The sequence below is a fragment of the Malus sylvestris genome, chromosome 8, assembly GCF_916048215.2.
Source record: "Malus sylvestris chromosome 8, drMalSylv7.2, whole genome shotgun sequence".
Classification (NCBI taxonomy): domain Eukaryota; kingdom Viridiplantae; phylum Streptophyta; class Magnoliopsida; order Rosales; family Rosaceae; genus Malus; species Malus sylvestris.
Genome location: NC_062267.1, coordinates 9241789 through 9264439, shown reverse-complemented (window position 1 = coordinate 9264439; position 22651 = coordinate 9241789). Strand labels below are relative to the sequence as shown.

Sequence of the window (22651 nt, the reverse complement as noted above, 5' to 3'; positions counted from 1 at the left end):
GACAAGCTTGTGGTTGAGCATTATGAGCCACCGCCCTCCTTAACTCAGCCAGCTCCTCCCTCAGTTGTTGAGCTGTATTATTATTATGGAAGATAAGAGCAGCTTCATTCTTTGGGCTTCGGTCATTTCCCGTTCCTGCTCCCTTTTTTGACTCGGGCTTTCTCCAGTTAGCTCATCCTCCCTTATTAGCCAACGGAGGTGGCCTATAAGGATGAGGCTTATCTGAGGTGATAAAGCCTTCTTTTCCGCTGGGTTCTCCGGTTATTATGGGCATCCCATACCTCGTCCTTTCTTGTTCGCTTTGCTTCCTATTATTAAATGATAATAATGGAAAGCTGGGGAATTCTTTTTCTAGAACCGGTTCAATTATGGGATGGCTTCCTTCAGGGACTTCTTTTTCCTTTCCCTTATCCTTTTTTTCTTCTAATAACGGAAATAGGGGAATAACTAGTTCACCTCTGATGGTAACTTGGCTCATCCCACTTCCTTGAGCACCTTTTGGAGTAGAGAACTCCAGATCTAGTATTCTCTGTAGATTCCCTGTTAAGGTACAAAGTTTACTTACTTCTCCCTTAGTTTCCAAAGAGATTTTTTCCATGCTCTTCAACACTTGTATCATAGTAGCCTGCAGTTCTTCATTAGTTCCTTTTCCTTCAGACCTTCCAGATGAAGTTGGGCTTTCCAGGACCACCTGTCCTGATGGAGAAGAAAGATTTCCTGATTGCTTTGTCATTTGTAGCAAAGGTTGAGATGATTCGTCCTTTGTGCTATTTCTACAAGGTTTATGGCTTTTCTTCTTTGACATGCGAGATTAAAAAAAAAATGTGTCCCACTGGGCGTGCCAAAATTATGTTCGTCTTGAGGAATATCCAGTGAAGACGTTTCCTGGCCAACGAGCACACAGCTCCCCGAGAGGTTGGCGCCGGTTGATGTTGTCTGTCAGGCTTCTGTTTATTGTCGGACTGTAAGAGAAGGGACAGAGTTAATCATGAAAGGTGCCTTTGTGGGGCCTTAGGTGTAGGCCTTGAGGCTCACAATCAAAATTAACCTTTAGGTGTTCAGGCGTGCCACTGCCATCTTTAGCATGACAAATGTAAAACAGATGTTTAGTTTGAGTAAATATGCCCGAGTTTAGTAATGAAAGGTGCCTTTGTGAGGCCTTTGGTTTAGGCCTTGAGGTTTCTAATAAAAAAACTAACCAAGTACTCGAACATATATTGGTTGTTTTATTATTGCAGAAGTATCACAACCGTTATACTTTAATCGCCCGAGTCCACAGAGCAGAATGAATTCAGATAGGTGCCTTTGTCGGGCCTTAGGTATAGGCCTTGAGGCTTCCTATCAGAGTTAATTCTATACTCAAGTGTTCTGTAGCAATCATGATATAACAGAAGTAAAACGAGAGAATAACCCAATTACTTGCACCCCAAGTAACTTCGGACTTCTTGTTATCAAGGACTGTCGTGGATGGGTTAAGTCTACATAGGGCTCTTTTTTATGCCTTGAGACTAAGGACTTTTAATTGATCAATCTCGTCTGCCCGAATGGTTAGAACTTAGAAGTCTTTTAATCATATACTGGCTAGAAATAACTTGGATGCAGATGGAAATATACATCATATTACTAGATTCATGAATGAAAGACAAAAACAAAGGAGGTCGGGCAAGGCTGATCGTCTTGCAACTTCCTCTCTTTGTGATTTACAAAGGGTTTGAATGCTAAAAGGGGAGATTGGGAGATGAGTTTATATAAGGGAATCGATACTACAACAAGATTTAGACAAAGTAGCAGAGCTTTTACAAAGGCTTTCTGGTGAAGGTTGATCTCGAAAGGGATGAAGGCTTGGGGGCTGACTACAACTTCGTGAATGCAAATATGGTTTGAGCAGAGTTTGTGCTTATATTTGTTTGTTTGATTGATGTCCTTGTCTTGGATTTTTTTTTCCTCATTTTATAGACGATTTGGCCTGGCTGCCTGCAGTATTGATTTTGCCCGAATGTATCTGAAAAGTAGTGACTCATCAACTTTTTACTTGTACTGCCATTGTAAAGTACTTTTGGGCTGATTAGCTGGCTGGTCTACGCCACTTGACCTTTAGGTAGGTGAGCATGTGGTTTGAATGATCTGCACTTGGTCGGGAAACAAGCTCTTTCTTTCTTCTGGGCTTCGGTTGGGCCTTGGGCTTTTCGCTTTCCATTCCTTCGTCTGGGCTAACTCCCTTTTGAGCTCAAAGTTCAAGTTTTATTCCAAACAATTACTGTACTATACTTTCCTCAACTCAATCACTAAAGCTAATATCACCCATATTCGAGCCAAGCTAATGGTGCTGCCCATTGCCTTGCCCTGTACTCAAGTCAATATTGTTCTTGGTTCAAAGATCTTCCCGACGTTTATCTGATTTTCTCTTAGATTATTGCTCCCCTGTAATTTTCTCTGTGTCGCTTCTGTATTGAGGTTCCTCTACAATGTTTCTTCTGTTTTATTAGTGATGTAGTTTTTCAATGAAGTGATGCTCAATGGAGGAATTTTGGGGAGTGCATTCATGGATCTCTACTGGAGTTGGCAGTTGGGAAGGATTCCATGGGGCTCTACCTCCCCCTTATGATCATTCTCAAAATCCTTGTGAAACTAGGGAGAGAGCTCATCAAATCGTACATCTCTAGACACTGCCAGTTTCCCAGTGTGTGGGTTGTAACATTCGTACCTTTTTGAGGACTAGAATATCCATATTTGACAGCCTTAGGTTCCAATCTATCACGATCACTACTGGAATTATGCTCATTACACACCATTTTTTGCCCACCCTTTGCAATTGGTGGCCATAGATATAAAGTTGCTACTCTTACTATTTTTTGGTGGCTTTACAGTGGAATGCCACTGATAAGGGTGGCCTTCAACATTGAGCCACCAATGATTGGTGGCTGTTAAATAGCTTTATTTCTTAAAATTACTTTTCTTCTGTTTTTTTTTTAATTTCATTATTTATTTTGTTGGCGCCTAAGTGGTGCTGCTTTTTTTATTTACTTTTCTTCTACTTTTCTTCTCTCCTCTCTCTCTCTCTCAAGTTCTCATTGTCCTCTTCAGCCGTCTTCCTCCCTCCCGTATCCTCTCTCACCCTCTTCTCTTCCACGCAACAGTGCCACCATCGACTGGTCACCAACGACCAGCAAATCTTACCTCTAGAGTCCTCTTCCCGTCCTTTTCCAACCTCCAAGTTAGTTTCTAAAAATTCATAGCCGAATTTCTTCAATTTCAAATCTAATAAACAGTGACCGTAGGGTTTCCAGCCAATTTCCGGCAAAGCCTGCCGGAATTGGACCTAGACCCAAAAGGTAAAAACGATCCTCTCCTCGACGGCTATCCTCCCATGTAAGTGCTTTTCCAAAATAAAAGGTTTTAGTTATGGGATCAATTCTAGATTTCAAATTTTAATTACATTATCAGTATGCATGTATCGGGGAAGGTGAATTAAAGTTGTTTCCAACCTGGGCCGACCCTCACAAGCGTCCTTCACTTCCACATCCATGGATCCACTCTCTGTTTGGGTAAAATTCATTTTTTTTTGTTTTAATTTTTTTATTTTGGATAATTGTTGAAATTATTCACCTGATAAATTTATACATGTGTAGGTATTTTAATTATTTGGTCTATTTTTTCCAGAATTTTTTTTGTTTGGTATGAACTTGCAGGTTGGAATTATTTTTCTCGGCTGCTTAGGTTTCTCTTGATGATTTAAGGTAAAACAATTTTTTGGTTTAAAAAAAGGTAAAACAATTTGGTTGGTTGTTTATACACATAAATGAAAAAAAAAAGGAAAAAAAATTGATATGTTTTGGGCTTTAAAGTGTAACTTTGGAAATTAAATCGAACGTGTTCCTCGTAATAGTTATCGTATATTATTGAGGTCAATTTGATATTTGTAATTGTGAGTGTGATAGTTATTTGTTGTTTGTCATAAACTGGGCTGCATACATGTATGATGTGTATGCATCTACATTGAATACTATTTAATATGTGTGATTACTTTGTAATGTCTGAGAGCTCTTGGTGTACTCTATGTTCAGAGACTAGAAACTGGAATGCTATTTATTACTTTCTGGGGATTTTAGTGTTCGTCTTATGCTTGAAATATTATGCTTCAAGGTTAAGGAAAGTTGATTTGCTGTTTTTATTATGTTCTAGGTTAGAGAAAGTTGATTGAGATCATGGCAACAATAAGAATAGAGTCCCCTGTTTTGAGCTCTGGTAATGGCATCTATCATCCTTGCTTGCTACTACTCTCTAATTACTCTGTTAGTATTGTCATGAAATCCATTTTTAATTATTGTGTTTTGGTTCATCTTATTTCATTTTTATGTTATATGCAATCTCTTCATAAAGCTAACTCCAAATCTTAGTTTCTCTTTGTTATTCACCTTGCTTTCCTTTCCTTTCCTTGCAGAAAATTGAACTATTCTGAACTAATAGTTGTGCACTTTGAGCATAGATTAATTTAGTTAGTTCGTTATTAGTTACCTGTGGATAGTGCTCAATTTTTTTTTTTTAATTTTGTATCTCCACAGGTTTGTGAGAAATTTTTGTCGGCAAAGTTACTTGCGCCTTCCAACCAACAGTAGCAGTAACGTGAGAGTCTTCATGGCTGATATTATGACTGCAAACCTCTTGAAAAACTACATTTCCCAGGTATTTATTTGATCATATCTCAGTGATGCATGTCCTCAACTCTAATTGCTTTAACGGTTGAATTTGATTTAACATTATTCTTATGAAATTTGTGGATTTGACTTTGGGTGCAGCAAATGATCAGATTCAAGTTATTGACATGATTTAGCTCGTTGGAAACAGAGTGTTCAGACACTTTTCAAAGTTTGAGTCCCAACATTTGTTCAAAATTGTATAAAAGATCAGTTATGCGGATTTGTAGTATATTCTTAATATCAATGATATTACAATTTGTTTTATCACCAAAAAAAAAAAAGAAGATATTATATTCAAATCTGGGTGCCCCCTAAGGCATCCTTTTTTTTTTTAATATTATTTTGAAAATTTGCCACCAATGTGAATTAGGGTGGCATTGTTCACATACCCACCAATGCAATATTAGTAGCCATTGTTACAATAGAGTCCTCTACATTGGTCACACTCTCTAGTTTAGTGGGTGCTTGGTGGCCATAGAGGTTTGCCACCAATGTGAGTGGCAACACTTGACAATAGCCACCAATGAAAAGGGTGGCTTATAGCCAAATTTCTAGTAGTGGATGAGCAGCTTGAATGTGTGCATAGAAAGTGCATCCAAAGATCCTGAGATGAGACAAGTCCATGGTTCTCCCTTTCATAAGGTGATTTGACATTCAACACACGAGTAGGCAACCTACAGGTAGTAGTGGTAAGTGCTTCGGACCAGAACCTCTTGGGTACATTCATTTGTAACATTAGGGACATTGTTTTCTCCGACAAGCCTTTTTTTTTTCCTCTTGGCTACACCATTTTGTTGTGGCGTACCAACACAACTAGTTTGGTGCAAAATGTCATGAGTGCTCAAATAGTCGGACATGTTATTGGTTGTGTACCCAGTGCCATTGTGTGACTTTAGGGTGCGTTTGGTATGTGGGATGGGACTGAGGCGTTCCGTCCCACATTTGGTGCGCTAAAATTATGTGGAACGCGCGTCCCACAGAACGAAAATGGGTTAGATTTTGGTTCCCCCTCCCCCCCTGGAATGGGTTTTTCCATCCCGTGGGACACAAAATTATATTTTTTTGGACAACAATACCCCTCTTATTTTTCATTAATTACATTGTCTAGCTCCCTTTCTCTCCCGTAACCTCCCTCTCTTCTACCCTTGTCTCTTCCGTAGCCCTCCTCTTCCTCCACCACAAACCCAGTAACCTAACTGCTAACCCAATCCCAGCAAACCCATCCGACGACGACGACGACGACGTCACCATAGCAAACCCTATTCTTCTCCGGCGCTGTTTGGCGTCACAAACATGACCCGCATCTCGCCATCTTCGTCCGTGTAAGCAAGGTGGATCTGATCCGGAACATGACCCGATTCGAAGCTAAACTCGTCATCTGAGGTGGCGAGCTGGTGGGCGATACCGGGGAGGGGGTTGTGGTCCTGGTCGAGGTGGTTGGGGTCGACCTCAGACTCGTTCCAGCGGAAAATCTGGAAGGAGTAGTTGAATCGAAGATTGACCAGAGGGAGGGAAATGGAGCCCAACCCAGATTTCCATGTGGGGGCGGAGGAGAGGGACTTGTATCCTATAAAGTTGTCGTGGTGGGAGGAAGGGGGCGAGTAGATGCCGAGCTAGTCGAGTCGGGAGGGCGAGCCGATGCTGGACCATTGGATTAAGACGGAGTCGCCCGATTTGGAGAGGGAGGTTGGGGAGAGAGATAGTGAAACAGTTTGGTGGGTCGGAGGGAAGAAGGTGGATGCTGCACGGAGGATGGTGACGACGCTGCAGGGAGGACGATGACGAAGCTGCAGAAATTGATTGAAATGAATTTTAGGATTTTTCTGTGTTTGATTTGAAGAGAAAGAAATTGTTTGGGGGTCTGATTCGTCATTTTTTTTTCTTCTTGTAATTGTTTGGGGGTCTGATTGGTTGTCGAGAAAATGAAGGAAAACGACGACACTGTAGAAATTGTACAAACAAGGCTAAGATAGTCATTTAACATGAAATTCGAACCGTTCCATCCTATGCATACCAAACATAACACGAACCTCCATTTCGTACCATTCCATCCCGTCCCGTCCCATCCCGTCCCGTTCCGTCCCGTCTGCGTACCAAACAGTACCTTAGTGTTATTTTAGATGAAAATTGATTGTAACAATCCTTGAAAACATCAAACAATTCACTCTTAAATTTCAAGAGATACAACCAAGTGACTTTATAATAATCATCCACAAATGTGACATAATACTTGTATCCATCAAATGATTATACACGAAAGTGATCCAGATATATGAGTGAACAACCTCAAATAGCTTACTGATTCTAGACTTAAATAGATGATACAAAAAGAAGTTCGGTGGCTTTTGACAATTGACAAGTCTCACATTCATGTGAGTTTTTACAAAAGTTTGGAAACAAAGTGGACACTGGTTCTGATGGATAGCAAGGCGTTGGTGCCAAAGTAGGTACTCTTGAGCAAGGCTTAAGTTGGCGATGGGATCCTTGACAAGGTTGACATTCGTTGAGGGATATTATAGTCCATTTAAAAAGAACCATTCGCCAATCTTATAATTATTCATTCTAATCCTGTAAAATTTCATCAATTTCAGGACTCAACTGAACCCAATCTTGACTAGGAGTTTGTAGAAGACTTGGTGTTTCTTCTTCTCGGTTCAACGAATACCATAGCTGCTGGAGCTTCACCTGGTTAGAGTTTCAATATGGTAATATTTATTATCACATGTACCGGTTACTTATGAGAAACATGGCTTAATGCAACATTTAGTTATAAGGATTTTCTCACTCAACCATCAAAGATTCTTCATCATGTGTTCGCTAGGGTAAATGAAATTCGTTTGGCTAAAGAACAAATTTGTATTTTGTAATTTCTGTTGGTATTGGGTTACCAAAACCACCTCATATTTTGTATTTCTATCATGTATATATGGTACTTGATCGGTGGCACGTGGGCAGGTAGTTCACATTTAACTGTAAAAAAATTCTGAATAATTATTCATAACAAAATACTCTTAATTAATCACCTGATAACTAAAAATATATAATTCACTACAACAAAAATGAGCTTTAGGTACAAAAAAAAGAGTACAATTGAGAATTTTGTGTCAGTTTGACCACCAAAAAGCTTAAATAGTTCATATTCAACAAAGGGCACCATATATGGTGCCCAATGTTAAAAAAAAAAAAAATACAAAACAGTAATGAACAAGAAAACCGTGCCGAGTAGGGTACTTTTTTACTTAAGAAGGGCATAAAAAGGATTTTGTGTCTATAAAATATGTTTGTCAGCAGCGCTTTATGTCCATCCTGCCTTGCATGTGTCAGATTTGTAATTTTTTTATTAATTTGCAAAAACACGACAAAGGTTATTGTGCCCTTTAGTTCAATATATTTAAATAAAAAGTAAGTTTTGTGTCCTTACATATTTACTTTTGGGATTTTTATGGGGCAAGCAAGGAAACCAAATGAGGTTTGGATTGTACTTGCCTTCAGATTTTAGATAGGATAAGTTAAACACATTTATAAAAAAATATGAAAAACTTAAAAAATCTCTCTTCCCTTCACAAACGTCCAACTCCTCTCTCTTCCCTCATTTTCCCCCTCATCCCTTCCCCCTTCGTCCTCTCTCTCTCTCTCTCTCTCTCCTCTTTCACACAAGCCATCCACCGGTCACCAACGACCGTCAAATTAAACCTCCAGAATCCTCTTCACGTCCTCCTTCCAACCCCCAAGTTAGTTTTTACAAATTCGTAGCCGAATTTCGTCAATTTCAAATTAAGAAGCATGGCTGGTGATTTTCCGACAAATTTTCTACCAAACCCGTTGGAATCGGACCTCGACCCAAGAGGTAAAAATGATCCTCTCCTTGTGGGCTGTCCTCCACTGTAAGTTGTTTTCCAAAATAAAAACTTTTAGTTTTGGGGTCGATTCTAGATTTCGAATTTTAAATCAATTTTCTATATGCATGTCAAAGATTGGGACGAGGAAGGTGAATCAAGTTTGTTTCCAACCTGGGCCGAGAAGAAATAGACCCACCCACGTATGGATTTTTTTTTGTATGCATGTCAAAGATTGGATTTTCTTTTTGCTTAAATTCATCCTAGTGTTACAAGTAGCTTATGAAAAGATTCACATCCGTTTTACTCGTTTAAACTTGAAGTAGTTAATTGTCTTATTTTCGTTTAGGGCGCCTGGTTCCACCTCGTTGTCCTGCAATGCATGACGGTAGTTGATGAATGTGTTGTGCATGTGGGTAACCTGTAAATTCCAAGTGTTCATATATAGTACAAATATATTCTATTTGCCATCAAGCTAAGATTTGATCTGGAAGATCCACATCAAGGATTTCTGATCCGTTACTTTCAAAGATCCACATTATGCTTCTAAAACAACATCCTAAAATTTCATTACGATCCAACGGTCGGATCTCTACCAATTGCCAAAAACCAAGTGGCAGTCAACATTTTATTTTATGAACTTACAAATCCAATTTGGGAATATCCGTACGTCGGATTCCCGATCCGTAAGTTTTTATGATCCTCAAATATTACGTACTAATATGTATCAAAGTTTGGTGATGATCGAATAGACGAATCATCGATTCGTATAAAGGTCAAGTGATGTATCGTAATGAAACTAAGTTCAAACAATCAAACCACATCATTGGATATCAATTATGACATCAGAACATCTAATTGAACTCAAAAGGACATGTCGGCCCACTGGCCAGGCCGTTGCCGCACGTGCCACCGCGGTGGTGGCTGGCCTCCACGGTTCGTCGGAAAATTCCACTATTTCTAAAATTCTCAAATTTTATAGAAATGAAGATCTCAAAGAGATGCACAAATTTCATACCTGCCATGAAGTCCAAAAGTAGACAGAAGATGGTCAAATTTGCCCATAAAGCCGACGGTGCCTAAAATTTCCTGCCGTCGATTCGTCGTCTACGGTGGACCAACGGGGTCAAGGTTGGTTGGGATTTTCTCCTGGGATGATGGGATACAAAGCCTAAGTGGTGGCATCGACCATCAGTTTGCCGATTTGCCAGAAGAATTGAAAAGAGTGGCCGAACATAGTTTTGACGGGTTTGATTTCATAGCTTCGCCCTGCCACATGTGGTGGTTTCTAAAGGTGGTTCTTGGATGGGTTTTGTAGAGGGGAATGAAAACTTTAAGATGGTGGTGCTGGCGTCGAAAAACTCCACCGGAGTTGGCTGGAATCGGCCTTTGAAGATGGGTGGTCGCAATGGGTGTGGGTGTGGGTGCACGGAAAGCTGGGAGCTTTTTTTTTTTTTTTTCTTTCTTTTGTTCTTCTTTTCCTGATTTTTGATTGGGCTGTTGCACTATCCCTCTCTTCTAATTGGTTTATTGTCCCTTTAATTTAATTGGTCCACTATTCCCACCTGGTGGGAGTTCAAAATTAACTTAACAAGTAACCAATTTCAAATGTCCATAACTATACAGTTATAATCTGGACTCGCAAATGGCTTTCGCCTATGCGTTCGTACCAACGAGTACTACGATGATATGCTACAAGAATAAGTCATACGTCTCTCTAACCAATGGTCAACAGAAGTCAAAGCCTTCGTCCCTAGGGCATTTTCGTAAATTCACATTTTAAAAATTAATAAAAACGTAAAATCAGGGACGGGTCGTCACATTGTATGTTTACATGAAATTTCTCTATGTGCACGAATACTTATATGGAGGGGGTGTGTCGGGTTTGGGAAGATCGGTGGATGTATAGCCTGAATCGGAAATCACATTGCTAAAATCAGGTAATCTTTTTCTAAGATTTTTCAATTTTAATGTGTTTTGGTTTCTAGGTAGTACTTTGTTTTAGTATTTCTACTTTCGAATTCATGATCGCTGACTGGTGTTTATGTGATAATTAAATTATGTAAATCTTCATTTATTGACTGTTTTTAACTGGGTTTCTTTTGGGGAAGTTTCAATTTGACTATAGAAGATATTCCCTAATTTTTTTTGCTCAGATCTGACTCTGATTTAGGTAATTTACATTAGGTTTCTTTTGGGGAAGTTTCAATTTGACTATAGGATAACGTCATTATCATTGAATGTGAAAATTAGTCAATGTCTTACAGTTAATTGTGATGCCCATGACAAGATGTGCATTTTTTTTCCATTACACTTATGTGTTCTGTCAATTAAACTCTAGACCAACTACTAATTATCTCCTAAGTCCTAAAATTCGTGTTTGTTATATGTTGTAGGAAATGACCTATTTTGAGATATTTTTTTGCATCTCTCTTTTATTCTACATTCGAAAGAGGTAGAGTCGCATTATTGGGACTGTGGATTGCTTTTTTCAAGTGTTAATTTGTGTGAAGATTGATTGCCATGCATGAAGAAATTAAAAATGTTACTAAAGTGTCTGGCAAAAGTCATTATGTTTCAATCACGAACAAGTGCATGTATACATAGCAGAATTACACCAATTAATTTGTGGGAGGAAGGATATATAGCATTTGATCATGTAAAGAAAAGGAATCATGATTTAAAAATTTGGAAGCCATTACATACTCGTTCTTGCTGCTCTGTGTAAATGATGTCAGCTTCATTTTCAAGAGCTTCTTGGTAGTCTAAATTTATAGTTCATTTTTTCAGTAATATCCAATGTGATAATGTATTTTATTGCTTGATATATTTCTTACTCATGGTCATTTTTTAGAGGCTGTCAGAGCAAGGGATGTCAATACCGTGTTATCTGTGGTGGTTGAAGGTTGTTTGGCGTCCGATGAATTCAAATGGTATTAGGAATTATTGGTTTAATTATCTGTATGAATCAGTTTATAGAACTAAATCATAAAAGCTTGTTTTTGCCCTACCCATAGTTTAATTGCATGAACTACAAGATATTGATATTTTGGTGGATCGATTGGATGGTATCTTTAGAAGATATACAAATGCTTTTATCAATCTCTGCAAGGAGAAATGGCTTGAGGGGTTTGCTGTTTTGCATTATAGTTATACTATGTCTTCTTGGAATTGTATATAAGATGCACTTTTTTCTTTAATTATTCTTACTAAAGACTAAAGAGTACTGGCTTTTGTTTGTGTGTTCGTCTTGTTACCAGAGATTTGGAAGTACCAGCAAGCTGGCCTTCCTATTTGGATGTTCCACGCTTTGAAGATTTAAGTATCACAGACAAGCTGGCCAACCTATTTTGGACTAATTTTGTTTTGAATTCGACTATATATGTTGTAGCTTCTGATGAGGTGCAAGGCTTGCTGAGGAAAATGCATCTGTCCAAAAATATGTGCTTTCAAGCTTTATTGTATTAGAGATAAAATATGTAACATTACATTATGTTTGTGAGATTGGGAATGTGTTGTAGGCCTTTTCATTTTAAGAAAATTAAAAATTTTCATTTCCTCAATTTTTTTTTAATATTTAATTCGTGTTGGCACAATTACAATATGAAGTGCCAACGTGTCTGGAAAAGGTTGTCTGACAAGTTGTCAGAAATGAGGCACAAATAGTGGTCTATTTGTGCCTGCCTCTTTGAGCACAAAACATCATATTGTGTGCTATCAGCAATGGTGACGCCTATAAAGGGCACATACACAAAGATAGTAGCTACACTGTTGCTATTGGTTTATAAGCACAATTGTTGGTGCTTTTTGGCCTCTATTGTGCGTAGTGGCCAATTTTGTTGTAGTGATTATTTATTTTTGAAGTTGTATAAGAATGGAAAGTAAATAAATGTGTTTTAAATATACCTCATACTCCGAAAATATCAACCATGGTATCCAAATTTAAAACATATCAAACTGTTTAATTTTTTTCACACTGTTAGAGTGGTGCATGTAATTTGAAAAAGTGTAAAGTTTCTTTGTAACTGGATTACACCCTATGTGTGTTGTTTGAGTAAATATTTCTAACTAAATGTAAGGAATTAGGGCTTCTTTAAAAAACACTTTTGTTCATAAGTGTTTTCATTAAAAGCACATCAAAACTTTTAATAAAAATGTAAATGCTTTCTCAAAAAGCATCAGAAGCACTTTTATAATTTGAAGAAACTCTTATAATTATTTTAAAAGTATTTCCAACTATACAATACATATGGGTGTTTTGATTGACCAGCATATAGAAAAACTGAGTCAACAATAATATTTGATAGGAAAATAATGCAACGATATCAAAGAATATGGTTGTAGAATGGTGAAGTCTATAGAATTATCAAAGAGATGGGTCGAAGGTCCACTTCCATCAACTCCGATACTGTCCTCAATTTGGTAAATACCACACGCACAATCCTTCATGTATGGGGTTCTATCACAAAAGATTTTGATATTAGTTGAAATGGGGTTATGATATTTAAACTATTACACTACTAATTTGATGATGGCTAGTTTCAGAAACATCATAACTATTTATTTTGTACAAAGTCATTATTTTCAGTGTTCTAAAAATCAGCCTAGGCGGTGAAGACCCGTCGGGATTTAGGGAAAATCATTTCAAAAAATTGATCTGGAGCTAGGCGGATTTGATTTTTCTTTTTATTTATTTATTAATTGTGTGCTTTTTTATTTTTTAGTTTCATGGTGGTATACTTTATGGAAATGATGTATCTAATTTGCAAATGATGGATTGACTACAAGTTCATCCAATTGTGAAATGAATTGGAGAACTTTTGAGGAGATACATACAAAAAAAAAAGAAATAAATAAACTAGATACAATAACGTTAAATAGTTTAGTTTACATCCAAACCAATGCAAGGATCATGAACAAGAAGAATTTAGTCTATCATCCAAGAATACTCCTCATTATGATTATATGCTTACTGTTTTTTAAATATTGAACTTGTTGGATTGATGTACTTTGTGTATTCTTCTACTTCTATTTTTGCATTTTATCATTCTTTTATTATCCATACAAGTATAATTTTTTTAAAGTGTAAATAGACACTTATTTACAAGATATATAATACATTTACATAAATCGGCTTGGGCGCTAGGCCCTTGTCCACCGCTCGACTAGCTATGAGCGTTTTTTAGAACCTTAATTATTTGACATATTACATATTACATAAACATGAAAAGACTGATAAAAAAAAGCGCATGAATATATATATATATATATGTATATTTAAGTAGATAGAAGAGCATGCTCCATTGTTTTTGCAACCAATTGAAGATTAGACTCAAGAAACTCCTGAAGATTTTCAGATCTCCATCCATCGACCGGATCACAAACTACAGACCAATCTATCTTGCACCCGTAAACACCATCCTGATCAATGTCGTTTGTAGGCACTACTTGCATGGTAGCAACGTAAGAGTGAAACCCCATGTTATTCTCAATGATCTCATAGCTTATGCACCGTTTGATTGGATCAATCATCAGTAGCTTCTCCTTGACCCACTTGACGGTCGACTCATCAGCGGGATTGGTAGGAGGAGTTTCACAGTACCGGATCAGACCCGGTTGGCCAGAAACTCCCTCGACTTGGTAACATGTGGCTAGTTTGGGGAAGATTTTGTGTAAGTTGCAGAAATCAGCCAAGAGAGGCCAAACTTTTTCGGCTGCTGAGGCTTTGAGAACAGCGGTTGTTTTGCGCTTCCATTTTCTGGACTCTGCGGGTTCTTGCATGATGAGAGAGATAGCTAGGAAACAAAGGAAACATGAATGATTGGTTATAAGGGAACATTATTTGTGATACGATGTATTTATAAGGTTCAAAAAGATGCTTCACTCATAACTAATAAATTTAAATGTTAGGTGAAATGGAAGTTGACTTGTGTGCCAAAAAAAAAAACAAAAAATGGAAAGTTGATTTGCACTGTACGAAAAAATATTCAATTTGACTTGGTATAAAAAAAAATGGGACACTTTGGATGCGGTCCCTAGCTATCAATATTCTTTGATTGAAACCTTGTTAGTTTTTAATTTTTGATTGAGGTCCCTGACATTAATGTAATAATGTAAGTTACTATATTTTTTAAATTAAAAATTAAAAATTGAAATTTGTAATTGTTTATATTAATGAGATTTTAAATAAAACCCATAATTTATGGGATTAAAAATAATAAAATATAAATTATACTCTCTATTATATTGTGTGTGTGTATGTATAAATATATGTATGGGTACATTAACCAAAATTAACAAAAAAAGTTATTGTACCAAAACATGGATACATTCTCAAATCAACGAAAAAGAATGTACCCATATAAGTTTAAACATGGATTAAAAAATTTGAATGGATTTTATATTTAAAAAATGGTACATTTTACATATAACAAATTGATATATTTGAGAATGGGTACATTTAAGATTAAAAAAATTGAAAAATTATATGAATGGTTACATTTAAGATTAAAATATTGAGAATCTTTTTATATATAAAAAAAAAACTAATAGGTACAAACTTAATTTAATTTAATTTTTTATTATTTTGGAAATGTTTGAATTGAAAATTAATTAGAAGTTTAATAGAGGTGTGAGTATTAAACCCTAAATTAATTACTAATTTTTATATTAAAAAATTATATAATAAACATGTAAATTCATTATCACATTAATGCTAGGGACTTGAATCAAAATTTGAGAACTAATAAGGTCTTAGTCAATGAACAGTAAAAACTAGGGACCGGATACTAATTTTTCCAAAAAAAATATACAACTATCTATATACGATTTTAAGTATGGTGGGAATAAAATTAGTCATAAATTCGTCATTTATAAAATTTGAGTTTACGATTTTTTCACTTACAAGTAAAAAAGAATAATATTAGACTACGGTAAAAGAAACCAAGCTATATTAGACAAAATAGGACACAAAGCCGAACTTTCATTCTTTAACTTGTTAATCATTGTAATCTTGTTTTCTTCTTTTTTGTTGGGCACTATTCTTTTGGCTTTGCTTCAATTTTGTTATTACGAGTGCACATCTAGCAAAGTCCTTTGGTTGTTGAATTTTGGAGGTCAACGCGCAAAAGATCTTTTTGCACCGTGGTACTTGGGAGAGAGCGCAACATCGGCTTTAAAGACAGTGATTCTCCACGCCTCAACCAAAGCCGTATCTCTATCATTTTGGTGACTTCTTTCTTATTTATTGTATTTGTTGTATTTTATATATTCACAGAGATTATTTATTGTAATTTTCCAACAATGTTATTACACAAAGTTTAATCTAAACAATTTTTCTTCTATTAAATAAGGGATGTGATATCCACACACCTCATTTTACTTCTCACACACCTTTTTAATTTTCGGCCGTCGGATAGGATGAATTAAAGAAGATTAACGGACAAAAATTATTAAGAGGTGTGTGAGAAGTAAAATGGAGTGTGTGGATAGCACACCCCTTAAATAATCTCAAAATCTCTTAATCTGGATTCTGACGCTAATTAAATTTTGGCAATTAGTTACAATAAACATATTTGTTATTTTGTTGGAAAAATGATCAGTCGTTATTATATCATTGTTGTATTGTGGTTATATCATCGTTATGTCGTCGATATGTGATCAATATGTTGTTACTGAAAATGATCATTTCTGCAAAGGGTAATGTTAGGGAGACTAAATTTTGAAAACTAAAAGACATGAAAATTGATTATTGGTTTATTGCTTAAGCGTAAATAAACGTGTTTATTCTTATTAGTAACACATCATTTAGTTTGCTAATTTAGTCCCCAAATTTAGTCTCCCTAGCATTACCCCTTATGCAAATCAAATGTATCTATTTCCCCTTAATTTTTTTTTTAAAAAGAATTGTTTGAGTCTCTAATACCAGCACTTTCATCCTTGATTTCCTAAAATCTCACTAAATTTACTCTCTTCTTTTGCCTATTGTTGGGTAATTGTACTTATCCTATTATACCCATGTTAATTAAGTATATAATAGGCTTATGGGGTGGTTTGTGCAACTATCAAAAATATAAACATACTAAAGTGCATTGACCCAAAAACAAATTAGTTAACTACAAGCAGCAAAATATAATTATGGTCAACAAAATACAATACAGTCTTGGGGTACATCTACTTACTGGACATGGAACAATTATGATTCTTGGATTCACTACGTTTTTAAAATATAGGTAGAGAAATCGCTTCCTAACCAGATCATGTGTTTACCAACACATATAAAATTAGAAATCACTTCTCTTACTTTCTTTATTTTGCAAGTTTTCCTATTCCTTCCTTTGCAATTAAGTGGAGGGCTCCCCAGCATCAATATCAATTGTAGGTTAGCGGTTTACTTTGTCAATGTGGAATATATATACTTGCAACTACATGATCAACACGTTAGAGGCTAGAAATGTAAGCATAGCTAGACTGCATTACAATTGCATGGAAACTTTTAAGATTTTCTCGGTAAAACAGATGGAGGTTTCATTGCATAGAAACTTTTAAGACGTTTTAACCTAATGATTTAGAAATTGTGTCAAAATTTGTGTTAAAGAGGTGATTGCCATGACGGCTATATAACCCAAGAGGCTACATTGTGAATAACTTGTTCTCTAATGAATAACAAAGCACTCTATTTATAATAAATTAACCCTAACTCTAATGCTAACAGGTTAGGCTCAAACTAAACTTATAAGAAAACTCAAACAAAATAATACCTAAAATACTAATATATTCCAACACCCCCCCCCCGGTCAAACTCATGGCAGTATACGACATGAGTTTGCAAACAAGCAGATGCGGACTGGCTCCGTTAGGCGGACTGGCAGGCATGCAAACTTGACTTGACTTGACTGGCAGACTTGACTTGATTCTTGACTTGACTGGCAAACTGGTAATTGATTCTTGATTCTTGACTTGACTTGATTCTTGATTCTAACTGGCAAACTGGCTAGAGTTGAGAGTATGGAAAACACCTGTTACTAAACGGACGAGATTTCCATATCTCAATTGTACCAACAAACGAACAAAACAATTCCAAACAGGCCAACAACTCATGTAGGCCTCAAAGACATCAACCAAAAAATGGGCGGCAAACAGCCCACAACCCATTTTTCCACTTTGCCCGTGTGGGCCAAAACCTCAAACAATTTTTTTTTTCTTCTCAATTTTTTTTTTGGCTTCTGTTTCCTTATTTCCTTATTCCTTTCTTCTAGACGAACGAGTGCAGCAGCGGTGGCAAATTCTGGTCAGGTATAGAAGGAGAAGCGGGTACGGTGCGAAGACAGGGTAATGGTGCAGATTCTGGTGGGGTGTGTTATGCAAGACAATACGCTGCGAGTGTTGGGTTCATGTTGCCGAGAACTGGTGGTGCGCTTAGGTCTGTGTAGGCTGGTGCAGCAATGAACGAATCTCGGTTCAGTGTGGGTTTGGATGGCAGGGTAGAAAGTGGTGGCGGAATTTGCACAAGGTGGTGCTGGTAGTTCAAGCGAGTAGAAGGCGGCTGGATGGGGAATGGGTTTTGGTGCAGGTTTCGGTTTTAGGTTCAACGCTGAGTGGCTCCCGAGCAAACATATTCAAACAACAAAACCCTAACTAAAGACAAAACTGATACTGAACAAACAGATAGACAAACAAATCGATATCAACCCCAAAACAAATTAATTCTTGAAAGGTTTAACCTGCTCTAATACCAAATTGAATATCAGAGTACGCAATGAACAAACGAACAAACTGAATGTAAACTAATATAATTTTATTAAGTAAACGAAAGATTGCCATGACGGCTATATAACCCAAGATGCTACATTGTGAATAGCTTGTTCTCTAATGAATAACAAAGCACTTTATTTATAGTAAACTAACTCTAACCCTAATGCCAACAGGCTAGACCCAAACTAAACTTATAAGAAAACTCAAACAAAAAAATACCTAAAATACTAATATATTCCAACAGTATGTATATGAGTTAGTATCTAGGGATATTCATTTTTTTAACAAACAATATTATCTAGATTAAATGGGTGGGGAGTGGGTTACACCTCACAATAAGCTAGCAATAATGTGTTTTAAATTCGCCTTTGGCAATAATGTGGTTATATATGTTAGAGGTTGTATAATGTTAGTCTTCTAGATCCCTCCTTAATTTTACCCAAACAAGGTGTTTAAAAATGTGGTGTGCTATCTACACATCACTTTTTATTTCTCACACATGCTTTGTTTCTTTGATCTCTTTAATTTATCCGATTCGACAACTGAAAATTATAAGAGTGTGAGAAATCCACACTCCTTTGAATATTAGAACTTCCAAAACCCCTTTTAGGCTATTCCAATCCCAAGTCCTCTTTTTAATCCCTCATCGAAATAGGCTCTTAGTTGTTTTTGTAATTTTTCGGCAGGTGAAACTTAAAATGAACTATAAATATGTGTGTATATATTGGGGCGGATCTATAACACTATTTATGTATAATCACAAATTACATAAACTGTGATGCAGCTCACGTGTGTTGGCTAAGATCTGCTGCCAATCAAACCTATTTGTGCAGACTTACAGGGTCTCTGCATGAATCAGCATTACTTGCATCGGTTTTGACATATTTGGCTCATATGACTCAAATTTTAATCTCGTTCATGTGGTATTAATTGCTCAGTTTGTTAGTCGTTTCAGTTACCACACCAAGAATCTAGATCCTCGCTGGATTCTCTTTGTGAGGATTCTAGAAATTCGTGAATCATATTCGTTCATCACATACGATGAACGAACACGATTCACGAATCTCCAGAATTCTTATAAAAAGAATATGGAAAGAATCCTGTTGGCCTCACAACTTGTGATTTTATCATTTATTTAATGAAAGAATCACTAACAACTATGTGATTTTGCCCTTTCCTGTTTGCAAGGGTAAAAGACCATATTTTAAAAGGAAAACTAACGAAAAGGGTTTGAAAATTTTGAGTTTAACGATAAGGATAAAATAAAAGATAAAGTGAATAATATCATGATTGATTTTTTAATGTAAAAATGTGATTTTTCGTTAAAATGAACAATACCGCAAGCTTTTCGTTAAAGTTCCATATTTTAAATAACTTGTTATCAAACTTGACTGGAGATTTGTCTCAATAACTTGTAATAGATTGATGTGGGATACTGTTTTTTTATTTGACCGGATTGAAATCTCCAGACAAATATTTTATCAAGGTCAAAATAAATGTGTCATATCCTTTGCACTTATCCGTTTCACCTTGAATATCGTATTCGTTTTCAAAATAAGAATTATAATTATTAAGAAATCAAAAACGGAAAACAACTGTACCAGTATTATATTACTCGATCTAAATTTCTACAAGCAGTCAAGCACGTGCTATGTTCAAGTAGTCAAGCACGTGCTACGTCCAAGCAATCAAACATAAGCAGCACCGTGGTTAGTGATTTAACTTAACTAATTAATTTTTTTTTTTTTTCACTTTTTACCTGGTCGAATGGTGAAGTCACATTAATGGTAGATGTGTTCAAACATCATGATGTACTTAAGGACGGAGCTAAAAACTTTGTATGGCGGGGTCTATCTCTTAACCTCAAAGAAATTCGAATTTCTTCTATAATTTCATTGCTTTTCTTTTCTTCTTAAATTTCTTTAAACCAACTTGCAGACATTATTTCCTAATAATAGCTTATTATATATACATATTATTTGAATATTTTAACTAATCAATTAAAGTACTAAAATATAACAAATTCAAGTACACATTTATTTGAATATTTCAACTCATTAGTTAAAATACTTAAATATGATAAATTCAAGTTCTGTAGCCATCTTGATTTTTTCCCTCTACATAAAACATCAGTGAGGGCAGCTGCCTCCAATGGCCTTAGCTACCGCCGTCTTTGAATGTACTCCTTTATTCTTTGCCTATATAAGGGCATGTTTATATGGAGAAATGGATTTGAAAGGAATAAGTATCATTTTATTTTTATGTTTATTAAAAATCAAACATTTGAATGGACTTGATTCCGATTCGTTGGTTTTAGGGTTACTTTTAGGTTAAGGTGGACTGGGGTTTTGAGAATGTCCTCTTGTCTCTCTTGGTTCAGTTTTGTACCAAGTCCCATAATATGTCAAAAGAGTTAGCTCGTCTTAGCAAATATCACGGTTAGATCAATGACTTGAAGATTAGCATGATTAAGCAAATAATGGCTTGCTCAAGTAAGGTATGGTGTGGAAGCTAGAAGGTCATCCATTTAGCATGAGAGAGAGAGAGATGAGAGAGAGAGAGAGAGAGAGAGTTTGCACGGTTGCGTGGAGTTTTTGGTTGGGTAATCCGGGCTTCCTGAGTTCTAAAGAGGTTTTCCCTAACTGAAAGGGCTGAAAGAAGTCTAGGGGAGAACTGTAAGGTTGTGGGAAGATGGTTCTGTGTTCTTCCCTCTAACGTGTGAACCTCTGTCTTTTTTGGCTGAGTTATTGGGATCCCTCTTATTGGCTTCTAATCTCTCTTTTTGTAGGTGAAGGATTCCCCTCTAGGTTTCCTAAGGAATCTCTAATTGTGGTTTGATCTTCCCTCCTCCTTTTCCCTTGTTCTTCTACCATTTCCCTTTTGGTGCAAGGAAGCTAGGCTCTGTTGATCTCATGAAACCTACAGTGGACATTCTTCTCGAGGTGCGGCTTTCCTGGGTCAGCCTTCTACAGACGTTACTTCCTATAACGTGTCTTTTAGCTTTCAGGTGTTGATCTTCAGTGTGAGTTAGGAAAGGAAATTCAGCCTCTTCCTTCGTTACATGCCTCTTTACTGGGCTTTCAAATGACTTTAGGGTTAAGTCTTGGTTTCTTCCTAACTAAGTTGGTTACCTTGGTAAGGAAAGAAGGAAATTAGGCTGGTTCTCTCTCAAACTTGCCCACGTGGACCACAAACGTTATGGGCTTGGATCTTTGGGCTCCCAAGCAACCCAAAGTCTTCCATAATCTTGACTCCACATACGTCCGACAAACTTCTGTAACCATCCACACCACAATTCACTTGACAAGCCCTGGACATGTAACTTAGGCTTACTTTAGTGTGATAAGGCATGGCATGATAAATATGCATGGACTTGCATGATTGTGGTGTGATTTACACAAATGCATGACTTAATTAATGTAGCATGGCATGATTACTGATATAACCCCTTCTCGATTCCACATCTTGGCATGTATTTTGGGCTTGGCTTGAGCCTTGTATAACAATTGGGTTTTGAGACTTGATTGGACTTGCATATGACTTTTTTGAGCCTCAACAGTTGATTTAGTAACAATTAAGGAATAGAAAAAAAAAATGTATTTGGGTATCTTATACCTGAATAGTCAAGTATGAGATTATCATGGAGAGTTGTTTATTTCATCTCATAAACAAACCCTAAATCGTAGACATTAATTCAACAAAAAGTAATGGAAACGTTACGTAGTACAATAAGATATGTCTAACTTGCATGAAAACCAATTCAATGTTCACCCAAAAGAAGATAGAAGAGCATTCTCCATATTCTTTGTCATCAATCCCATAGAAGTAGGGGTGAGTTTGGTTCAAATCGGTTCGGTTTTTTGCCAAAACTGAAACCTAACCGAAATTTCGGTTCGGTTCAATTTTTTTTCGGTTTTTTCGGTTCGGTTTCGGTTTTTTTTCAAAAAATGAAAAAAATTTGAAATCTTAAATTTTAACATATCCAACACAATTATAACATAAATATTCTGACTAGACTTAAAGATAATGAAAATAAACATTTAAAGTTCAACTGGAATTATAACATAAAGGTTTTTTTTTAAATATTTTGGGTTTAATGTTTAACTGTAAATAGATTTTTTTTTTAGACGATGATGATGGAGTACGACCTCTCTCTTTCTCTCAATCTCTCTCTCTCTCTCTCTCAATCTCTCTCTCTCTCTCTCTCTCTCTCTCTCTCTCTCTCTCTCTCTATATATATATATATATACATACTTGTATTCTTCACTAGCAATAAGATAAACATTCTATAATATACTATTTATTTTGATTATTGTCTAGGTAACAATTTTTTATATTTTCTTTATCTTTGTGGTCCGAATTTTT

The 22651-nt window shown here is 36.3% G+C and overlaps 1 protein-coding gene and 1 long non-coding RNA gene across 5 annotated transcripts; one reads left to right on the top strand and one right to left on the bottom strand.

Moving 5' to 3' along the window:
• Positions 1-3013: 3013 nt before the first annotated feature.
• Positions 3014-4996, top strand: LOC126631274 (uncharacterized). Of its 4 annotated transcripts, none has more exons than XR_007626354.1 (6): positions 3016-3369; positions 3445-3545; positions 3690-3737; positions 4183-4245; positions 4563-4683; positions 4797-4996. It is a non-coding gene; the product is annotated as an uncharacterized LOC126631274 (long non-coding RNA). The 4 variants fall into 4 exon arrangements; XR_007626355.1 differs by having other exon boundaries at positions 3661-3737; XR_007626352.1 differs by having other exon boundaries at positions 3014-3545; positions 3661-3737.
• Positions 4997-13746: 8750 nt separating this feature from the next.
• LOC126633499 (lachrymatory-factor synthase-like) lies at positions 13747-14319 on the bottom strand. Its single transcript, XM_050304112.1, has one exon. It carries the CDS (start codon positions 14312-14314, stop codon positions 13811-13813), a length of 504 nt encoding a protein of 167 aa, XP_050160069.1. The 5' UTR covers positions 14315-14319; the 3' UTR covers positions 13747-13810.
• Between the last annotated feature and the right edge of the window lie 8332 nt (positions 14320-22651).

Excerpts from the sequence above, each read along its gene's own strand:
- LOC126633499 (XM_050304112.1), bottom strand. The coding sequence starts at position 14,314 with ATGCAAGAACCCGCAGAGTCCAGAAAATGGAAGCGCAAAACAACCGCT.